Source organism: Lentinula edodes (genome assembly GCF_021015755.1).
Source record: "Lentinula edodes strain Le(Bin) 0899 ss11 chromosome Unknown C8R40scaffold_18, whole genome shotgun sequence".
Lineage (NCBI taxonomy): Eukaryota > Fungi > Basidiomycota > Agaricomycetes > Agaricales > Omphalotaceae > Lentinula > Lentinula edodes.
In genome coordinates, this window is record NW_025764324.1 from 683,595 (window position 1) to 701,899 (window position 18,305).

Consider the following 18,305-nt stretch of genomic DNA (forward strand, 5'->3'; position numbering starts at 1 on the left):
CACTCTAAGAGAACGGACCCAAAGAGCAACTGGAAAAGAACGGAAAAGCCTGGCCAGGATGTTGCCAATGCCACTGTGCAGTCAGGTCACTTTCTTTCTCTCTTAGTCCTTTCTGCTTCTCACAGTCCAGTAGAAACAAGCCAAAGGCAAGGACCCTCCATGCTAGCTTCTGCTTCCACTTCCTTCCCAGAAGACACCGATAGAGAACAGGCATCTCTTAACACTACACTTAGCGGCAATCACAAAGTGCCCTTTTATCGTCGCAGCAAGGCCAACAAGTCCACCGTTTCTGACTTAGGCGCTTTGTCATCTACTACTTCGCACAGTAACGGCTTCATCACCAATCAAAAGCTCAAGACCACACGTCGCAGCATTAGACACGGCCGCAGACCCTCGTTTCTTTCCCGAGTCGTGTACAAAGTCGTGCCTTGCGTTGGATCCGAAGAAAATATGACCGCCACAGCCATAGATGTCGACCGACCACGGGACATTGTCGTTGATGAAATGTCGGAGGTTAAAATGGCTCCCGTGTCAATGTCAGGCGTCAAGCCTACCCATCGTGTCAGTAACGGTGCAGATAATCACGGTGCGAGCGCTATGCCCTCACAGACCTTGACGCTTCCGCAGTCATCGAATTCCAAAGATTCCACAACCCCACCTTCTCCAACAGACTCGGAGATCATCATTCCACCCCCACCCTCCACTCAGCTATTGCCAGAGGACGAGACAGACGGCGTGACTTCGGGTGCCGTGCAACCACCTGGCTCCACTGGCGAACCACTTATCAGATCAATCACACACGACTCAGATGAAGACACGGATGGGACACATTTCACAGAAGATCAAGGAGAGGATTTGCAACAGTCGTTGTTATCAGAGGAACAAGCGGAGGAAGAGCGATTGATACGGAATGGCGGCTCGGGTATACCGATCGGTCCTGTGAGTACACGAAGCGAAGGGCTGCTGCCCATTCATTCGTTGTGTTGATGCATTTGATCTATAGGATGGCGTACCAATGCCTCTACTCCCACCAATTGCCCCCGAACATGCAGGAAGGAAATGTCTAGTTCTTGACCTTGATGAAACCCTCGTTCACAGCTCCTTCAAGCCGATTCCTCAGCCAGATTTCATCGTCCCAGTAGAGATTGAGTCCCACTGGCATCACTTTCACGTTCTAAAACGTCCCGGGGTCGACTCGTTCTTGAAGGAAATGGGTCAGATATATGAGATTGTGGTGTTTACAGCCAGCCTGAGTAAGGTGAGCATTATGGCAAACGTGATACTGACCGCACAACCTATTCATCTCTTATGTTCGTCAGTACGCTGATCCGGTGCTGGACCAACTCGATATATCAAAAGTTGTCGCACATAGACTGTTTAGAGAAAGTTGTTTTAGTCATAAAGGGAACTATGTTAAGGTTCATTACTCTTTCTCAATTAGGTCCATTCTTCTCACCTATTTTATCATACCAGGATTTGTCACAGCTGGGCAGGCCTATAGCAGACACTATCATTCTAGACAATTCTCCCGCGTCCTATATCTTTCATCCCACAAACGCCGTTCCCGTATCTTCGTGGTTCAATGATCCGCATGACGCAGAACTCCCTGACTTGGTCCCGTTTTTGGCGGATATGACTTCTGTGATGGATGTGAGAGCGATCCTCGACACTGCGCGTTGAACAATACGGACTGTAAAGCAACGATGGATTTGGGCTCGGTCACCGAATCCCCTCTCATCTACGGAAATGTATTACAGGCTGTCGTGGTATCGCATACACGTACTGGTGTGCCAACGTTAAACATCGTGGTCACCCTATCGCGTTTACCACTGCTGCCTTGTGCTGTCCGTGGTACCGTCCGTCGCCCATTTTCATTTGCCACGCTATACCCTCCCCACACACATAATCCTTCATTGCCTCAACGGTATCCAAACACGCGGCACTCACAGCCAGCAAACCTCTCTGTCGTTTCCCCATATCTACATTTTTACCCTCCACTTCCCATTATCATTGGTACCTTGCCTTCACTGTATTGTCCACCCTCTTCAAGTCGTCCAACTCGTACTTCTTACCGCATGCTGCATGGTTATCAGATGTTCAAATTTTCAAAGTCTGCACCTGCCCTCCCCTGCACATAATAACATATCCAGCACACTCCTTTACGTTTCATACGTTCTACGCACAGTCTAAGTACGTACAATTTTCTATTTTGCGCTTTGCTGCTTGTACATATAGGGATGGAATCTGGAAGAAGTTCGCTTTCGGTTGTTACATTCATTTGACTCTACATTTACTGCCATCATCTGTGTCTATCCTTGAATTTATCTCCCCCTTTTCACTATCTGCTCTGCCTGTGGTATCTCTGTATACATTTGTTTCGACACTCTTCACGTATCTAGCTATTTATCCAATCCACGATGATTTATGACGTTATCCGGGTTTTTATATCGTTCTCCCATTCTATACACAGTCCTACTCACAAGAGGTGAGGGAGATTCAGATCGGGGGTACTTATGTTGCCACGCGAAAGGCCCTGACCAAGCCCAAGCCGAGCTGCACGGCATCCTATGACGGTTCGAGAGGCCATAAAACTTGTTCGAAATCTTCGAATACCTGTGTTTGTGTCACTTATTGATGATATCCAACTACTTAGGTACAGTCTGGAAGGTATATATGAGCTTGAAGGGCGTTTGAGACAGTTCTACAAATAGACCCTGCCTGGACTCTCTATTCATTGGGGGGGGTGTCACGAAGCGGCAGAGGCGGAGTGACTAACGGAGCGGGAAAGCGGAGCGACTAAGCAGAACGGTGAGGCGGAGCAACTGGACAAGGCAACAAGGCGGAGCGACTAAGCAGAACGGCGGCAGGCTGGTCCCAGATAATGACAGAGATATATTGAGTATCGTAGTCATAGGTAATAATAAGTAAGCACATACCTGGTCCCAGATAATGACAGAGAGGTCAAGATAAGGGACCAGGCTGTGGAGGGTTGGCTATATATACATAATCCGGTCTGCGAGAAACAACGATGTAATACTGTACAGTTTAGGAACAAGGAAGGTGGCGGAAGCCAATAGAAGGAGAAGATGGGTCAGGTGGATCAGTAATCGATGGATCAGTAATCGATGGGGGTTTGACAGTGATGGGATGATGTATCGTACAAGTAAAGGCGTCGAGACGGTGAGAAAAGGAAAATGATAGGGGCTGCGTACTTTATGACATTACCCCCCTCCTTATGACCATTGCCCTCGATGGTCAAGGCTTTGCCGCTGTTGGGTGTTTTTTATGAAAGGCCCGAACAATTTTTGGTGCTCGACTGAGGTTGGCTGCGGGTTCCCAAGAGTTGTGCCCTGCGTCGTAACCTTTCCACTTAACCAGATATTCCAACTTCTTCCATCGAACCCGGCTGTCTAAGATCTCCTCTACTTCGTATTCCGGTTCGTCTTCATCCTCTAAGTATACCGGCTCTGGTGGTGTTGGTATTTCGCCATTAATGGAGTTACCTTTCCAGGGGTATAGTTTATCAACATGGAAGACGGGATGAAGGCGGTCTAGGGATAGGGGAAGGTCAAGGCGGTAGTCTAAAGGGCCAATTTTCTCCAGAATGCGATAAGGGCCAAGCTGTCGATCTCCTAACTTTTCACTGGAAAGCTGAAGGTTAATGTCCTCTGCACTGAGCCAGACTAGGTCTCCAACTTTAAATTGATGAGCTTTCCGCTTCCCGCGTTCGTATCCCTCCTTCTGTTGTTTCTTTCCTAGGTGTAAGGCAGCTCCGGCATCTTGTCGCGCTTCTCGGAGAATCCGTATACGGTCATCCACAGCTGGAATACCGCTGCGTTGGCCCACTGGGATATTGAACAGGGGAAGATAGCCGTAGGTTAGCTCGAACGGGGACATGCCTAGCGCAGAATGAGTCCGTGAGTTAATCACAAACTCCGCCATGGGAAGGTGCTCTGCCCAGTCGTCTTGTCGTCGTCCTACATAGAGGCGGATGTATTTCTCTACTTCCTGATTTGCTCGTTCGGTTTGGCCATTAGACTGAGGACGGTATCCGGAGGTTAGATCTGATTTAATTCCTAGCCTAGCGAGAAGGGATCGCATGAGTTTAGCTGCAAATTGGGGTCCGCGGTCGGATTTAAAGTGAAGAGGAAGACCATGGAGACGGAAGATCTCTCGGTAGTAAATATCGGCAACGCCTTCGGCTGTGATGGAGCTGGTGCAAGGAATAGCGTGAATTTGTTTTCCATACAGGTCTGTGCAAACCAAGACAGCATCGTAGCCTTGGGAGTTAGGTAGCTGTGTTATCAGGTCAACCCCTACCTCTTCCCATAGACCGGATGGTACATCTAATGGTTGAGTTACGGCCCATGGGTGTCGCTGGATCTTCTTACGGGCACAAACCTCGCATCCCTCAACGTATTTTTCCACAAAAGAGCGCAACGTAGGCCACCAGAAATGGGTACTGACCAAGTCGAGCGTCCCGTGTAGTCCGGGGTGTCCTGCAGTTGGATGGTCGTGGCATTGACGGAGTACCTCAGTGCGTAGGTCGTCGTTTGCTGGTACATATACTCGACCTCGGTAGTAGACCAACCCATTGTCTTCTTCCCATTCGGCTATCCCATTGGCCAAGCGCTGTAGTCCGTGCTCTTTGACTGTTTTGAGACCCTCCAATACCTGTGCTTCCCGTTCTGAGGCTTTCCGGATACGATCCTCTAAGGGGTTCTGTAGGATCGAAGCTGCAATTTTTACGAAGTGGCCAGGTTTAAGGACTGTCTGTTGTCGGTTATCATCGCTGTCCGATACATGATGAACTGCCATGCGGGAGAGAGCATCAGCTTGGGTGTTTACTCTGCCAGGGCGGTGGATCATATGAAAGTCAAACCGTGACAGATAGAGGGCCCATCGGGCTTGTCGGCGGGTGAGGTCTTGTGCAGTGCGCCAGAATTCGAGGTTCGAATGGTCCGTAATGATGTCGAATGGTTGAGGGAGTCCTTCTAGAAAGTTCCTCCAATCCTTCAGTGCTTCAATGATGGCAAGCATCTCTCGATCGTAGATTTCGTAGTTTCGTTCCGCTGGCTGCATGGATGCCGATCTGAAGGCTACCGGATGCCATTGGCCATCGTCTTGCTTCTGCATAAGGGCGCCTCCCGTGGCAAAGCCTGATGCGTCTACCTCGATTCGAGTAGGCCTGTCTGGTGTCCATAGAGCAAGGATTGGTGCGGAGATGAAGGCTTCTCGAAGGGTATCAAATGCTTTCTGTCGAGTGTCGGTCCAGGTAAAGCTGGTGTCTTTCTTCGTCAGGTCGTTCAGAGGTCGTGCTATTTTGGCAAAATTCCGGATAAAGCGTCGGTAGAAGTTTGCAAATCCCAAGAACCCTCGTAGTTCCCGAAGGTTAGTAGGGACTGGCCAGTCACGAACAGCCGCTACTTTTACCGGATCCATTCTCACCTCCCCTTCTGAGATGATGAGTCCGAGGTATTCAATCTGTTGTTGTTCAAATTCGCATTTTTCGGGTCGTAGGTAGAGGTCGTGCTTTTCTAACCGGGTTAATACTTCCCGTACCATTCGTCGGTGTTCCTTGAGATCGTTACTGAAGATAAGGATGTCATCTAGGTAGACTGCCACCTTGCCGGCTGCAATGAGATCAGCAAATATAGCATTCATAAGTGCTTGGAACGTGGCAGGGGAATTTGTGAGACCAAAGAACATGACCTTAGGCTCGAACAAGCCTCGGGTTGTTGCGAACGCGCCTTTCCATTCATGCCCCTTCTTAATCCGTATGTTATTGTAACCCCAGCGGACATCAAACTTCGTGAAATATCTGGCTCCCTGAAGTCGGCTAATGATGTCAGCAACTAATGGGAGAGGGTATCGGTTCTTCACAGTGTACTCGTTCAGTTTCCGGTAGTCTTGTACGAAACGGAGTTTCCCATCCTTCTTCTTTACGAAGAAGACCGGTGATGAGATTGGTGATTTTGAGGGGACGATATAGCCTTTCCGTAGGTTTTCTTCTAGGAAACGATCCAACTCCTCCTGCTCGTTTAGGGACATGGGATAAATCTTGGTACGCATGGTTGCCGGTGCTCCAGGTACGAGATCAATCGCATGGTCCCAAGGTTGGTGGGCAGGTAATCGTTCGGAGGCGGATTCTGAGAAAACCTTCTTGAAATCACGATACTGCTCGGGGACCATTTCTTCGAAGGTTTTAACGGGTTTGTCTCGGTTGGCTTCCTCTGCTAGCTGCTGGGAGTAAGTGAATCCTGCGGCGCACCAGACTTCCTCCGTCTGTTCCTCTAGAATTCCTGCTTTTACCCATGCCCGGCGAGTTTTATGATTGGCTCGAATTCGGTGTATTGGTGGTTCTTCCACCGCTGCTGATTCACTCGGTTCAAGGGTCGTTTCTAGTGGCACCTCAATGTGGGGGTTTTCTGCGGGAGGTTCCAGTTCCGGGAGTTCGAGGATCGGGGTTTCTGTGTGAGTGGCGGCTAGATGAGAGTACAAGATCTCCTCATCTGGGACTTCTTCTATCGTTACTCGAGGAGGCTTTACTGAAAGTCGTCCTTTCTCCCAATCAATCTCCGGATTTACCTTCCGTAGCCAGGGGAGTCCAAGGATGATGTCTTCACCTCCTAGGTTGGTGATCAGAAAGTCCATCCATCGCTCTTGATTATCCACTGTGAGTGCTAGACGTGCAAAATGGGTTATCCGTCCAGCTCGGTTAGGTGTTCCATCGATATTAAAAACGTCGATTGGTTTATGGAGGGGTGCACATCTTACATGGTTCCGGGTGACAAAGTCTTGGTTTAAAAACAGGGCGGTAGCTCCACAGTCTACCATGGCTGCAGTTGTTATACTGTGATTCCTTCCTCTTAGTCTCGCATGAATTCGGAAATGTGGGGAAGTAGAGTTTAATTCCCGGATCGACGATATTGTACATGATGGGTGCGAGTCATACGAGGAAGTAGCGAACATAACAAACTGATTACGGGGTACTCTCGGTGCAGCCGAAGCGGGTACCCTCTTTAAAAACCCTGTTGGAAGCCAGAGGACGAGGAGGACATAGCGTTAGCACGATCAAGTAATTCCCTTATTTGACCAATCTGATTGGAAAAGTCCTGGTTAGGGGGGCTCGCAGTAGCAGCTACGGGTGCAGGAGCAGATGTTGGGGTCGAGGACGCGATTTGGACGGATTCGTTTGGGAATAGGGAGAATGGCGCAGGTCCCGTAGCGGATATCTGTTGGCGTCGAGGTTGCTGGCGTCGGCCTCGGTCTCGTCCGAGTCCCATGAATTTGTCTTGGCAGACTGCTTCCAGATGTCCTCGACGTCCACAGTAGCGGCAGGTGGTTTCTCGGTGTGGGCAGTTTTGCTTGACATGACCTTGGGCACCGCAGCCGAAGCATCGTCCTCGCATGCGAGCTAGGAATGCTTCCCTAGTATTCCCATTACTGGTGTGGGTTGCATCAATGTCCATAGCGTGGGGGTCAGCAGGGGTAGTATGAGCAGTATGCGTGGGGGGGTATCCAGAGTTCCGGCCAGTCATGGTGGGATCGTGCAGGTAGACATCCACCGATATGGCCCGTTTGATTGCCTCCTTCAGAGTCGGAGCAATTCCTTGGGCAATGTTTACGGTGATGAGGTGTTGTCGGATCTCTGGGAGTAATGCAGTGAAGAAACGTTCCCGCAAGTCAATATCAGACATTTCAGTCCGATCTCCGATATCCTTGAACTTCTGAGCGAATTCCGCAACTGTCTGTCCTTTACTTTGCCTGAGATTCTTGATCTCGCTACGGGCTTCCATACCTGGGTCCATTGGTTCAAACCGTTGGCTAAATTCCTTCAGAAACGCCTCCCAATTTCCTCCGAAAGGGGGATTTTCCGCATTGAAATGTAGCAGATGGGGAGTTGCCCAATCTCCGGCACTTTCTGTGAAGAAGCCCAAGGCAGACTTGATGAGTTTTACTTGGCTTTTGGCGAGATCCGGTTGTTCTGACGCCCAATTCTGAAACTGAGCCATGAAGCGACGGGCTTCAGCGCCATCTTTACCCTTGAAAACCTCGGGTTTGTTCATGCTTGACTTAGAGGATGAGCGTTCCTCCATAGCTGTAGCAAGGTTAGCTACTTGTCTGATGAGCTGAGCCATGAGATCCTCCGCAGAGGTGTTTGGGGCAGGCAGGATAGGAGTCGACATGATGGGAGTAGGCAATCGGGGCTGGGGAATCGGCAGGAAGGTTATATTGCTCACAGTGAGTGGCTCTCGGATTGAGTTCGAAAGGGCGTTGGGGCAAGGTTGAGACTGGCAATCGCGCCAAGTATCGTCGTTGTTATGGGCGTGAGCTTGGTCTCTGGGGTCAAGTGCGTGCGGGAGTGCGGAGCAGTCTATACTGTCAACAGGTGTTTCAGAGTCGGGCGGAACTGGGGAAGACGTGGTGTCTATAGACCCTGCAAGGACAACCTTATCGGTAGGCTGTCAGTGCAGTAATGGATCTTGACCTAATGTCACGAAGCGGCAGAGGCGGAGTGACTAACGGAGCGGGAAAGCGGAGCGACTAAGCAGAACGGTGAGGCGGAGCAACTGGACAAGGCAACAAGGCGGAGCGACTAAGCAGAACGGCGGCAGGCTGGTCCCAGATAATGACAGAGATATATTGAGTATCGTAGTCATAGGTAATAATAAGTAAGCACATACCTGGTCCCAGATAATGACAGAGAGGTCAAGATAAGGGACCAGGCTGTGGAGGGTTGGCTATATATACATAATCCGGTCTGCGAGAAACAACGATGTAATACTGTACAGTTTAGGAACAAGGAAGGTGGCGGAAGCCAATAGAAGGAGAAGATGGGTCAGGTGGATCAGTAATCGATGGATCAGTAATCGATGGGGGTTTGACAGTGATGGGATGATGTATCGTACAAGTAAAGGCGTCGAGACGGTGAGAAAAGGAAAATGATAGGGGCTGCGTACTTTATGACAGGGGGGGGGGGGGGGTCGTGAGAATCGTGTACCCGATCTGAATCTCCCTCACCTCTTGCCTACTCAGTAACCCAGTCGTTACATATAAGGATTTCTTTTTCACGAGGAAAAACAAACTGTCTGTTTTCTGAAATACCTCGGGTGAGGCTAATCGGGATCTGGCTGCTCAAATGATCATGGAATCAACAATTCGTGTCCTGTACACACCTCTCTGGATTGCTAGGGATTGTTTCGCTCGCAATCACGGAATCGGATGTACGGTAAAACTGCAGTTTTGCACAATGCAAGCCTCAAAGTCTTTTTAGTCAGTCAATCTGCTAGACAATCTTACACCTTGATGCTCGCGGATGTACGGTAAAACTACAGGCCTCAAAAACAATCGATTCCGAATCTTCATGCTCTCCTGAGTCACTGTCAATTTAACCATGTCCGAAATATCAGCACAACTCATATGCTCAGCTTTGGGGCTCGGAGCCCTCCTCCTATACGCATTGTACCTGCCCCTTGTACTGCTCTACAAACAATACAATTCGTCATTCCGTGACCTTCCCGGACCTCCTTCTACAAGCTGGCTGAAGGGAAACTTTCCTGAGATGCAAGAATCTGTGCGTCGAATTGTGTCAATCCTCTCTCTCTGCGGTCTGATTGCGTGTCACGGCCGAAGGAAAATACCATATTTTACAAGAAATGGGCCAACGAATACGGGCCTACTATGCAATTCAAGGTCTTTTTCAATGTGAGCTTTATATGTGAAGTCCGAGTCCTGTGTCAAATATTTGAATGATCCTCCCTCCCCCTCGTAACTGTTTAGATGAGTCGCCTTTATACTGCGGATACTAAAGCTCTCAACCACATCCTCCATAATGAGTACATTTATCACAAACCTAGGATAACTCAATGGAGTTTGGGACGATTAACCGGGCCTGGTGAGTATTAACAGTTTCCTGGTTTGGATTTCTGCCAGAATTGGTAGACCTACTGAATTCTCATTGAAGGCTTATTTTACGTGCAAGGGGACAAACACAAGTTTCAACGCAAGATAATTGTTGGTTGCATTTGCTACCAATGTTTGCTTCAACTGATGATGGAACTCAATCTTGAAGAGCCCTGCGTTCAGTCCAGGCCAACTCCGTGGGTTCAGTGAGACTTTTTTCGAGAAGGCAGAAGAGGTGAGTAAACATGATTGTCCAGTTGAACCGAAGAGTATGTATACACAAACGTAGCTTAGGGATATCTGGGCCTCCCAAATCGAAGTGGACGGAAATGTGACGCAAGTCGATGCTCTATCTTGGCTCAGTAAAATGACTCTGGATGTTATTGGTCGTACTGGTGAGGTATTACTTTCGACCCAAACACTCCCTTTGGGGAGTTAATCACGCCCGAGTAGGATTTCACTATGATTTCCATGCTCTTAGCCCAGAGGGCAACGCCAACGAGCTAAACAAGGCCTTGTCAATCGGTTTTCACGCTGCCACCAGATTCTCGATTTGGTTGATGATCCAAAGTGTGTTACCTGTGACGCGCTGGATGGTGAGTTAGCATTACAAACCCGTTCTGGGATAAGCAAACTTGAAGATAACGTGGCTTTTCCTGTTTCCTTCATCGCTTCAGCCTTCTTCGGGAAGTGCTCAGCTCCGCAAGGCGAAAAAGACCATGGATCGTATCGGCCAAGAGCTGCTTCAGGAAAGCAAAGCCCAGCTCATGACTTCTGGAAGGAAGCTAGATACGTGGCGTTCTAAAGACTTACTTTCGTTGCTGGTTCGTTCGAATATGAATGCGGATATTCCGTATAGGCAGCGGATGAGTGATGAAGATGTGCTCGCTCGTATGTGCTCGCCATCGATCGCGACTTACAGTCTTGATGTCTTCCTTCCTTTTAGAGGTCCCGACTTTCGTCTTTGCAGGTCATGACACGATATCAAGCGGGACAGCGTGGTCGTTGTACGCTCTCAGTCTCCATGATTCAGTACAGGATAGCCTGCGCAAAGAACTGTTACGCGTACCTACGGAACGCCCAACCATGGAAGATCTCAATTCGTTACCTTACCTTGATGCTGTAGTGAAGGAAACTTTACGCTTCCATAGTCCTGCTCCAGAGACGGCGCGAGTCGCAGTGAAAGACGACATTCTCCCACTCAACACGCCTGTTACTGACAAGAATGGTATCGTCCACCGCGAAATCTGGTGAGAGTGGCAGAGTTATGCTGATCTTCATTTTTCCTATTGATTGAGGGATTGGAACAGTATCAAAAAAGGACAACATCTCCTTCTCGCAATATCCGGAGTGAATCTGGCCAAAGAGATATGGGGTGAAGATGCGATGGATTTCAAGTGAGATATCCAAAATTCCCTGAACCCGTCTGAAGAATATCTGCTAGGCCAGAACGCTGGTTATCCAAACTCCCTGAGACTGTCAACTCGATTCCAGGGGTATGGGGAAATATGATGACCTTTCTCGGTGGTCCCCATGGCTGCATTGGATATCGATACACTGTTTTGGAGTAAGTCCACTCTTTCTCAATCATCTTCGATTAATATCCACTCCACTTTCTCAGAATGAAAGTGTTACTCTTCACGCTTGTACGAGCATTTGAAATCAAACTTGCACTTCCTAAAGAGAACATCATCAATCGAACTTCGATAGTGCAACGACCTTACATTAAAGGGGAAATTGAGGTTGGAGGCCAACTTCCTCTTCTAATCAGCCATGCACTAAAAAAAGAATGAGTTACATTGAAGAGGAGAATAGGGAGTCGCTGTACTACTAGTTGCCCCCGTCGGGGACACAAACCTTGCTTGAGGTGTTCTGGTATCAGGTGCAAATCGCACCTTTCTGCATTTAAGTAAAATACAGTTACATATATTATCGGAGCTGTTCTAAAACAACACAGCCTGACTACAACGAGTTGAACCGAAACGTGGAAGGGAGGACTTCACGGCGCGAGGAACCAATGACAACTTTGCAGACATAAGCAGCAGGATGTTGTCCACATACATAGCCGGAACACAAACAGTCTGAGGCTGGAAAGTGTTGCAAGGGCTGAGACATTGACTGAGCAGTATAGTACAGGCATACATGTAGCTGCCAAAGTTTTGGAGACAGCACATAATGAGGTGATGTTCAATAGACCGAGGTAGGTGGTTAGATCCAACCAGAGATTGTCATTGAGGTCTGTCAATGTGATGTCATACAGAACTGGAGGTAAATGAGATAGCGGGGGGGTCGACAACAAACAAGCATACATACATAATTGGTGGGGATAAATGTGGAACAGGTTCAACGTTAAGTATCTGAAAGCCAGTGAAATGGAATAAAGGGGAGTGATAAAGAACAACATGTCGCAGGTGCGGCACAAAGTAAGGGGTAAAGGCGGATTGGCACACATGAAGTCTGAGACAAAACACAAGCAGAAAACCTGCGCGTAAGTGAGAAATTTAAGAACGATATGTTCAAAAGTTGTCAGCGACTGGTTCTAGTAACGGGTGTCACCAGGTGTCACACTCAAGAAAACCTTAAACAGCAAAGTGATAAAGGAAGTAAGCAAAGTTCTGGGCTAAACCAGGTAGAATAGACGAGATCAAAGCTAAGGAAATACAGCAAGTAGCTACAGCCTATATACTAGTGAACAACCCTCTGCCCTAGTAATGCCCAACGCCCTGGGTTAGTGGTAAACATGAGTAGAACATAAGTAAAGCAATGTGTAAGTAATGAAAGCTCGATCGCCATGCTGTATACGTGTTGTGAGACTGCTGTGTTTAATATTAGTAAATGAAAAGCGCATGTTGTATCAGTAAGCATAAATAATAGGTCAGGTGACAAGATAAGACAAGATATAGGATAAGGGAGATAGAAGATAAGACAAAAGATAAAAGATAAGACAAGGGATAAGGAGAAAAATAAGATGAAAAAGAAGTGATCGTAACAAAAGTCAGTCAGCGACTTGTGTGGTAAAGACATTCAGGAGGCAGTAGAAGACCGGGAGTTGTTATTTGAAGTGAAGGTGGATGGAGGTACTTGGCACAGACATAGTCAGCCAATGCCAATGCCCAGACATGAATACCTGCTGACAGACCTGTACCCGCCGGGCGCACACACCTTTGGTAGGTTATATGTATGATTCAGACGCCGTATCAATATATCGTGAATATATCGTATAAGTATTGGCATGAGGAAATCTTGAGTGTAAACCTGAGGTATAAACACCTGGTAAACACAAAGGGCTAAACGCCGAACTTTGAACCTTTACCTCCACCTTTTACGAATTTCCCACGGTTTTAAACTGAAAGGAAGTATCGAGCAGAGGATACGAATCAATTAGTAGGCAATAAACAACCTTAAAAACACTTATCCAATGAGCTTGGATGAGATAGAAAGCTCGCAAGAGCCCAGCAAGCCCCCAGACTTGCAACGGACCCCTCGGGGAAACCGGACTCGCCCATCTGGCTACAACCTTCCTCGACCACCCTCCCCCACTGTCACAATTCCTACCTTGTCTGCGAAACGTGTCAGAGTGAACGCACACGTGCCGAAGCCCTATGAGAGACAACCTACACGGAAACTATCCGACCTAACCGCAATCAGACGCATGCGAAAGAAGGCGCTGAACAAACGACGCAACAATTCCAAAGATACGCATCCCAGTGAAGCAGACGCGAGCGACATGGAGTCTGACATGGACCTCGACACTGACCTCGAAGCTGAAGCCCCACCAGCCAACCAAATCATCGAACTCATCGAACTGCTCGCACTCAAATTACAGGATGCTATTCAAAAGAGACTGCTCCCCAGTAACTTCGCGGCGCAAGTTAGCGAATCTGGACACATGCTGACAGAGTGTGAGGCCCCGGCACAGAAGGCCTGCTCTGGTCTTACCCAGACTGGGCCTAAGCGAACGCAGTAGCCGCCTAGGCCGTATGAGGAGGTATGGGATAGTGCCGATACTGGTAAGGGGAGCCTAACCAGGGGTAGTTGTGGAGCTTGGGTAGACCTAATAGAGGGTCCTGGAGGTGTAGAACGTAATGCGTAACCACCGCTTCGATGTGGAGGGGAGGTGTAGCCGATACGAGTGGGAAGCTGTGGGGAGCTTAGGGAGCAATGAAGCGGAATTGGGAACCTAATGGGAGGTTCCAAAGGATGAAGGACGAATTCTAGAGCCTCAATGTAGATGGTGAGTCGAAGTAGAGGCGTAGACAATACGAGGATTGACAGAAAGAGGCCAGAGATAGGAAACAGAGAGGAGAAACAGAGTTGAGGTGAGACAGAGATAAAGGAAACAGATAATGAGGAAATATATGACTGTTGAGACATGTCAGGCCCTGTTAGCAAGTACTAGTTGTCACGAAGCGGCAGAGGCGGAGTGACTAGCGGAGCAGGAAGCGGAGTGACTAAGCCAGGCAGAGAGGCGGAGCGACTAAGCAGGTGAGTGAGGCGGAGCGACTAAGCGGAGCGGAGGCGAACTGGTCCCAGATAATGACAGAGATATATTGAGTATCGTAGTCATAGGTAATAATAAGTAAGCACATACCTGGTCCCAGATAATGACAGAGAGGTCAAGATAAGGGACCAGGCTGTGGAGGGTTGGCTATATATACATAATCTAGTCTGCGAGAAACAACGATGTAATACTGTACAGTTCAGGGGCAAGGAAGGAGGCGGAAGCCGATAGAAAGAGAAGGTGGGTCAGGTGGATCAGTAATAGATAGATCAGTAATCGATGGAGATTGACAGCGATGGGATGATGTATTGTACAAGTAAAGGTGTCGAGACGGTGAGAAAGGGAAAATGATAGGGGCTGCGTACTTTATGACACTAGTAGACTGTACTAAAGGGACCAAGCCAGGTAGGAAGAGTTTCCAGGTAAGATTTGACAATAACACGCTGGGGAGCTCCGAGGGGAGTCCCTAGCCTATATACTGTACATGAGGCTGTCAGGTACATATGTCATGTGGCTACTGGAGTGACAGGTAATATGTATCATGAAGATCGTAAGGATGGTGCATAGAATATCGGAAACATGTATAAGTGATGAACCGGAGCTCTGGAAAGGAAAGGGAAAGGTACGGTGAAGCAAGGCATGACAACCAACCACCACCCGGTCTTCCCGATGAGTACCCGATTAATCTTACAGATACACTACCAGGTGATCTACTATTTCAGGACATCACCGATACCGAAGTTGCAGAAGCGATAGCAGATACAAGTAACACGTCAGCACCAGGATTCTCACAACAGTCCTACCAACAAGTTAAGTGGGCTTTCCAATCCCAGCGCGACATAATAACAACACTTTACAGGAGATGCCTAAAAGCGGGATACCACCCTCTGACATGGCGCCAAGCCATAGCGGTAGCTCTAAGGAAACCCCGAAAACCAAAATTTTCAAAACCACGAGCATACCGCCTAATTACCCTCCTAGAGTGCTTAGGCAAAATCCTGGAGAAGATTGTGGCCCGTTGTCTCCAATACTTAGCGTCCGTTCATGGCCTAATCCCAGCGCAACAGTTTGGCGGTCGGGCAGGCCTATCGACCACTGATGCTGTCCTATCCTTTGTCAATGACGTCCAAGCAGCATGGAATCAGGGCATGGTAACATCGGCACTAACCTTTGACATCAAAGGTTTCTTTGACTTTGTAAACCATGACCGCCTCCTCTCAGAACTCCGATGCAAAGGGATACCATTACAGATAGTACAGTTTGTAAAGAATTTCCTCTCAGATCGTAAAGCAGCGGTCTGCGTAGATGGTATAATCTCTGAACTGGAACCTGTAACTAATGGAACCCCACAGGGATCACCCCTCTCACCAATACTGTCAGCATTCTATGCCGCTGAACTCCTTGAAATCTTGGAATGCAGATCACAGGAATACAAACAAGCACCTGGTTCAGAGGGCAAAGCTACACCGCCTCCAAACTTATTTATGTTCATAGATGATGGAAAACTACATGTTTGCTCACACTCCCTAGAGCTCAACACAGCAATCCTCAAAGCCATCTGGATTGAAGTGATTGTACCCTGGGGGAGGAAGGTGGGCCTATCATATGACTTTGACAAACGTGAATTAATGCACTATACCCGACGAAAATGTGACAACAACATATCGCCCTCCATCACATTTGATGATGATAATGGCCAAACCCGGATCGTAGCACTGCAAGCAATAGTTCGATGGTTAGGAGTAAATTTCGATCGGAAGCTACTCTTCAATCACCATGTCAGGACACTAGCAGGTAGCGCTGGTAAAGCAGTAGGGTCACTGATTATGCTTGCGAACACAGTCAAAGGTCTGTCTCCATACCACATGTGCATGATGTACAAAAGTTGCGTGATTCCAGTTATGACATATGCAAGTGCCACATGGTGGACCGGAAAGAAAGCCCACGAAAGAATGCTGGAGAAAGTTGTTAAGATCATGTACACCGTGTAACCGTGCCGAAGCCACAAGGTGTCTAAGTGTGGAAGACGAGTGGGACAGTAGTGAAGTTATTAACAACACCGCCGTTACGCTGTTAGTCCCCGGAGATCGCGAGTAGAGAAGGGAGGAACTGAGGAGCAGCCAAGTCGGAGCGGCGGTATCACCGGTGACGAGGAGCGAACCAGAGAACGTCTAAGTTCTAAGGTTATAGTAGAGAGTACTCCAAGGTGATGAGCCTGAAGACTTAGAGAAGAGTGAGAGTTGAGAAGGGAGATCTAAGTTGATCTAAGTCGATAATTAAACTGAGGAACTACAGTAGCGTACAGGCAGTATTTATATCTACGGAGCGGCGCATCGGTGCGGAGCGCCAGACTAACTACTAGGAGCTATACGAGTAGTACCTGCAGGGTAGGGTAAAAGACAATAAGGAGAGACTAGAACGAAAGGGTATGTGTAGCGAGAAAGAACAATAAGAGTGGATCTTTGGAGTACCGAGCGGCGGAATGGAGACCCGAGGCATGGACTTGACAAAAGTTCAACACCAAGGACTACGACTAATCTGTGCAGTATTCCGCACTACTCCGATCACTGCAATGGAGATCGAAGCATCCATCCCACCAATTCGGGTAGAGCTCAACTGCCTAAACCGGAACTGTGCGTTGAGATTCAACAAGCTAAGTACATCCAACCCAATCATCCAATGCCTTGATGACACCTGGAGAGCAGGTCACCCACCGTCACACCCCCCTGCAATACATTACAAATTGAATCGGAAGGGAAAGAAAGACACAAGACGCACAACGCAATTACAGAATATAGCACAACTTACAAGTTCTTCGACTGAACGCATTCTCCCATTTACAACACCGCCATGGTGGAGAGTCAAATCAGACTTCGGGAACCGACTTTGCCTTATACCGCCACCTCTGAAAGGGAAAGACGATGACAAGAAGAGATGGCAACAGAAATGCGTAGAAGAGCATCAAAAAAAGCTGAGTACTCTTCAGTCTTCTACACACAACATCTGCATATACACTGACGGCTTGCTCAAACCTGTTCATCAGGTTAAAAGAGCTGGAGCAGGACTTGTTGCATACCAGAGAAATCAGGAAATCTTCAGCCGTAGCATTGGGCTGGGAAACCATGCAGAATCATATGATGGAGAAATAGTGGCCTTGAGCTATGCGGCGGGAATGGCAACAGAGTTATCGACTGAAGACCCCCGAATAACTCACTGGCAATTTTTCACAGACAATGCATCTAGCATTGATACCATCTTTGATACATCACCGAAACCAGGCCAGCTATATTGCTCCAATTTCTACCACAAAGTGACGAAGTTTTTAGATTCCAATCCGGCACACACAGTCAAAGTTGCATGGGTACCCAGCCATGCAGGAATACAAGGAAACGAACGCGCGGACTTTCTTGCAAAAGCCGGAACTGAGAGAATAAGCGAGGCCACCTGGACTAGGTCCTTATCCAACGCTTATCGAATGAGCAGGGTACGAGCCGAAAAAGAATGGAAGAAATTGTGGGAACTGAAGTCTGTACATGGCCGCTTTGCTATTGCAAACCAAATACCGCCTTCTTTGAAGCCTACTTCCAGACTCAGAGAAACACCAAGAGAATTATTTGGACGCCTAATGCAATGTAGGACAGGACATGCATTCCTAGGCGATTACTACTCTCAATTTGTCCCTAATAAGAACGTTGACTGCCCATGTGGCGAAGAATTGCAGACTCAAGAACATATCTTAAGGGCATGTCCACAATATGAAGACTTCCGCTATATTTTACGGAAAGCATCAGAGGATATATGCCTGAAAGACATACTCGGGACCAGTGAAGGCATCGAAGCCCTGACTGAGTTTCTGAAAGAAAGCGGTGCCTTCACTGTGACAGGCAAACCGCGGTCC

The 18,305-nt window shown here is 48.1% G+C and overlaps 7 protein-coding genes across 7 annotated transcripts; 5 read left to right on the forward strand and 2 right to left on the reverse strand.

Annotated features, from left to right (window-relative positions):
• Positions 1 to 597: 597 nt before the first annotated feature.
• Positions 598 to 1,680, forward strand: C8R40DRAFT_1045553 (HAD-like domain-containing protein; the record flags this gene model as incomplete). Its single annotated transcript, XM_046224315.1, has 4 exons — positions 598 to 939; positions 1,004 to 1,258; positions 1,320 to 1,418; positions 1,474 to 1,680. 4 exons carry the CDS (start codon positions 598 to 600, stop codon positions 1,678 to 1,680), a joined length of 903 nt encoding a protein of 300 aa, XP_046086361.1.
• Positions 1,681 to 9,397: 7,717 nt separating this feature from the next.
• Positions 9,398 to 11,699, forward strand: C8R40DRAFT_1160889 (cytochrome P450; the record flags this gene model as incomplete). Its single annotated transcript, XM_046230067.1, has 12 exons — positions 9,398 to 9,577; positions 9,637 to 9,708; positions 9,784 to 9,898; positions 9,968 to 10,017; positions 10,076 to 10,141; positions 10,196 to 10,301; positions 10,360 to 10,502; positions 10,584 to 10,797; positions 10,853 to 11,156; positions 11,217 to 11,303; positions 11,351 to 11,473; positions 11,528 to 11,699. 12 exons carry the CDS (start codon positions 9,398 to 9,400, stop codon positions 11,697 to 11,699), a joined length of 1,632 nt encoding a protein of 543 aa, XP_046086362.1.
• Positions 11,700 to 11,737: 38 nt separating this feature from the next.
• Positions 11,738 to 12,394, reverse strand: C8R40DRAFT_1105669 (uncharacterized protein). The gene is made up of 2 exons (XM_046228132.1): positions 12,220 to 12,394; positions 11,738 to 12,144 (listed from the first exon to the last, which is right to left on the reverse strand). The coding sequence occupies exons 1-2, from the start codon at positions 12,356 to 12,358 to the stop codon at positions 11,906 to 11,908; spliced, it is 378 nt and encodes a 125-aa protein (XP_046086363.1). The 5' UTR covers positions 12,359 to 12,394; the 3' UTR covers positions 11,738 to 11,905.
• Positions 12,395 to 13,324: 930 nt separating this feature from the next.
• Positions 13,325 to 13,873, forward strand: C8R40DRAFT_1069719 (uncharacterized protein; the record flags this gene model as incomplete). The annotated part of the gene is made up of 1 exon (XM_046226146.1): positions 13,325 to 13,873. The coding sequence occupies one exon, from the start codon at positions 13,325 to 13,327 to the stop codon at positions 13,871 to 13,873; it is 549 nt and encodes a 182-aa protein (XP_046086364.1).
• A 1,124-nt stretch (positions 13,874 to 14,997) lies between these two features.
• On the forward strand, positions 14,998 to 15,441 carry C8R40DRAFT_1046030 (uncharacterized protein; the record flags this gene model as incomplete). Its single annotated transcript, XM_046224347.1, has 1 exon — positions 14,998 to 15,441. A coding segment is annotated over one exon (444 nt), but the record flags the coding sequence as incomplete, so codon positions are not given.
• Positions 15,442 to 15,548: 107 nt separating this feature from the next.
• C8R40DRAFT_1045561 (uncharacterized protein) lies at positions 15,549 to 15,785 on the reverse strand (the record flags this gene model as incomplete). The annotated part of the gene is made up of 1 exon (XM_046224316.1): positions 15,549 to 15,785. A coding segment is annotated over one exon (237 nt), but the record flags the coding sequence as incomplete, so codon positions are not given.
• On the forward strand, positions 15,785 to 16,342 carry C8R40DRAFT_1105673 (uncharacterized protein). Its single transcript, XM_046228133.1, has 3 exons — positions 15,785 to 15,893; positions 15,950 to 16,142; positions 16,202 to 16,342. The coding sequence occupies exons 1-3, from the start codon at positions 15,794 to 15,796 to the stop codon at positions 16,203 to 16,205; spliced, it is 297 nt and encodes a 98-aa protein (XP_046086367.1). The 5' UTR covers positions 15,785 to 15,793; the 3' UTR covers positions 16,206 to 16,342.
• The last annotated feature ends 1,963 nt before the right edge of the window (positions 16,343 to 18,305 follow it).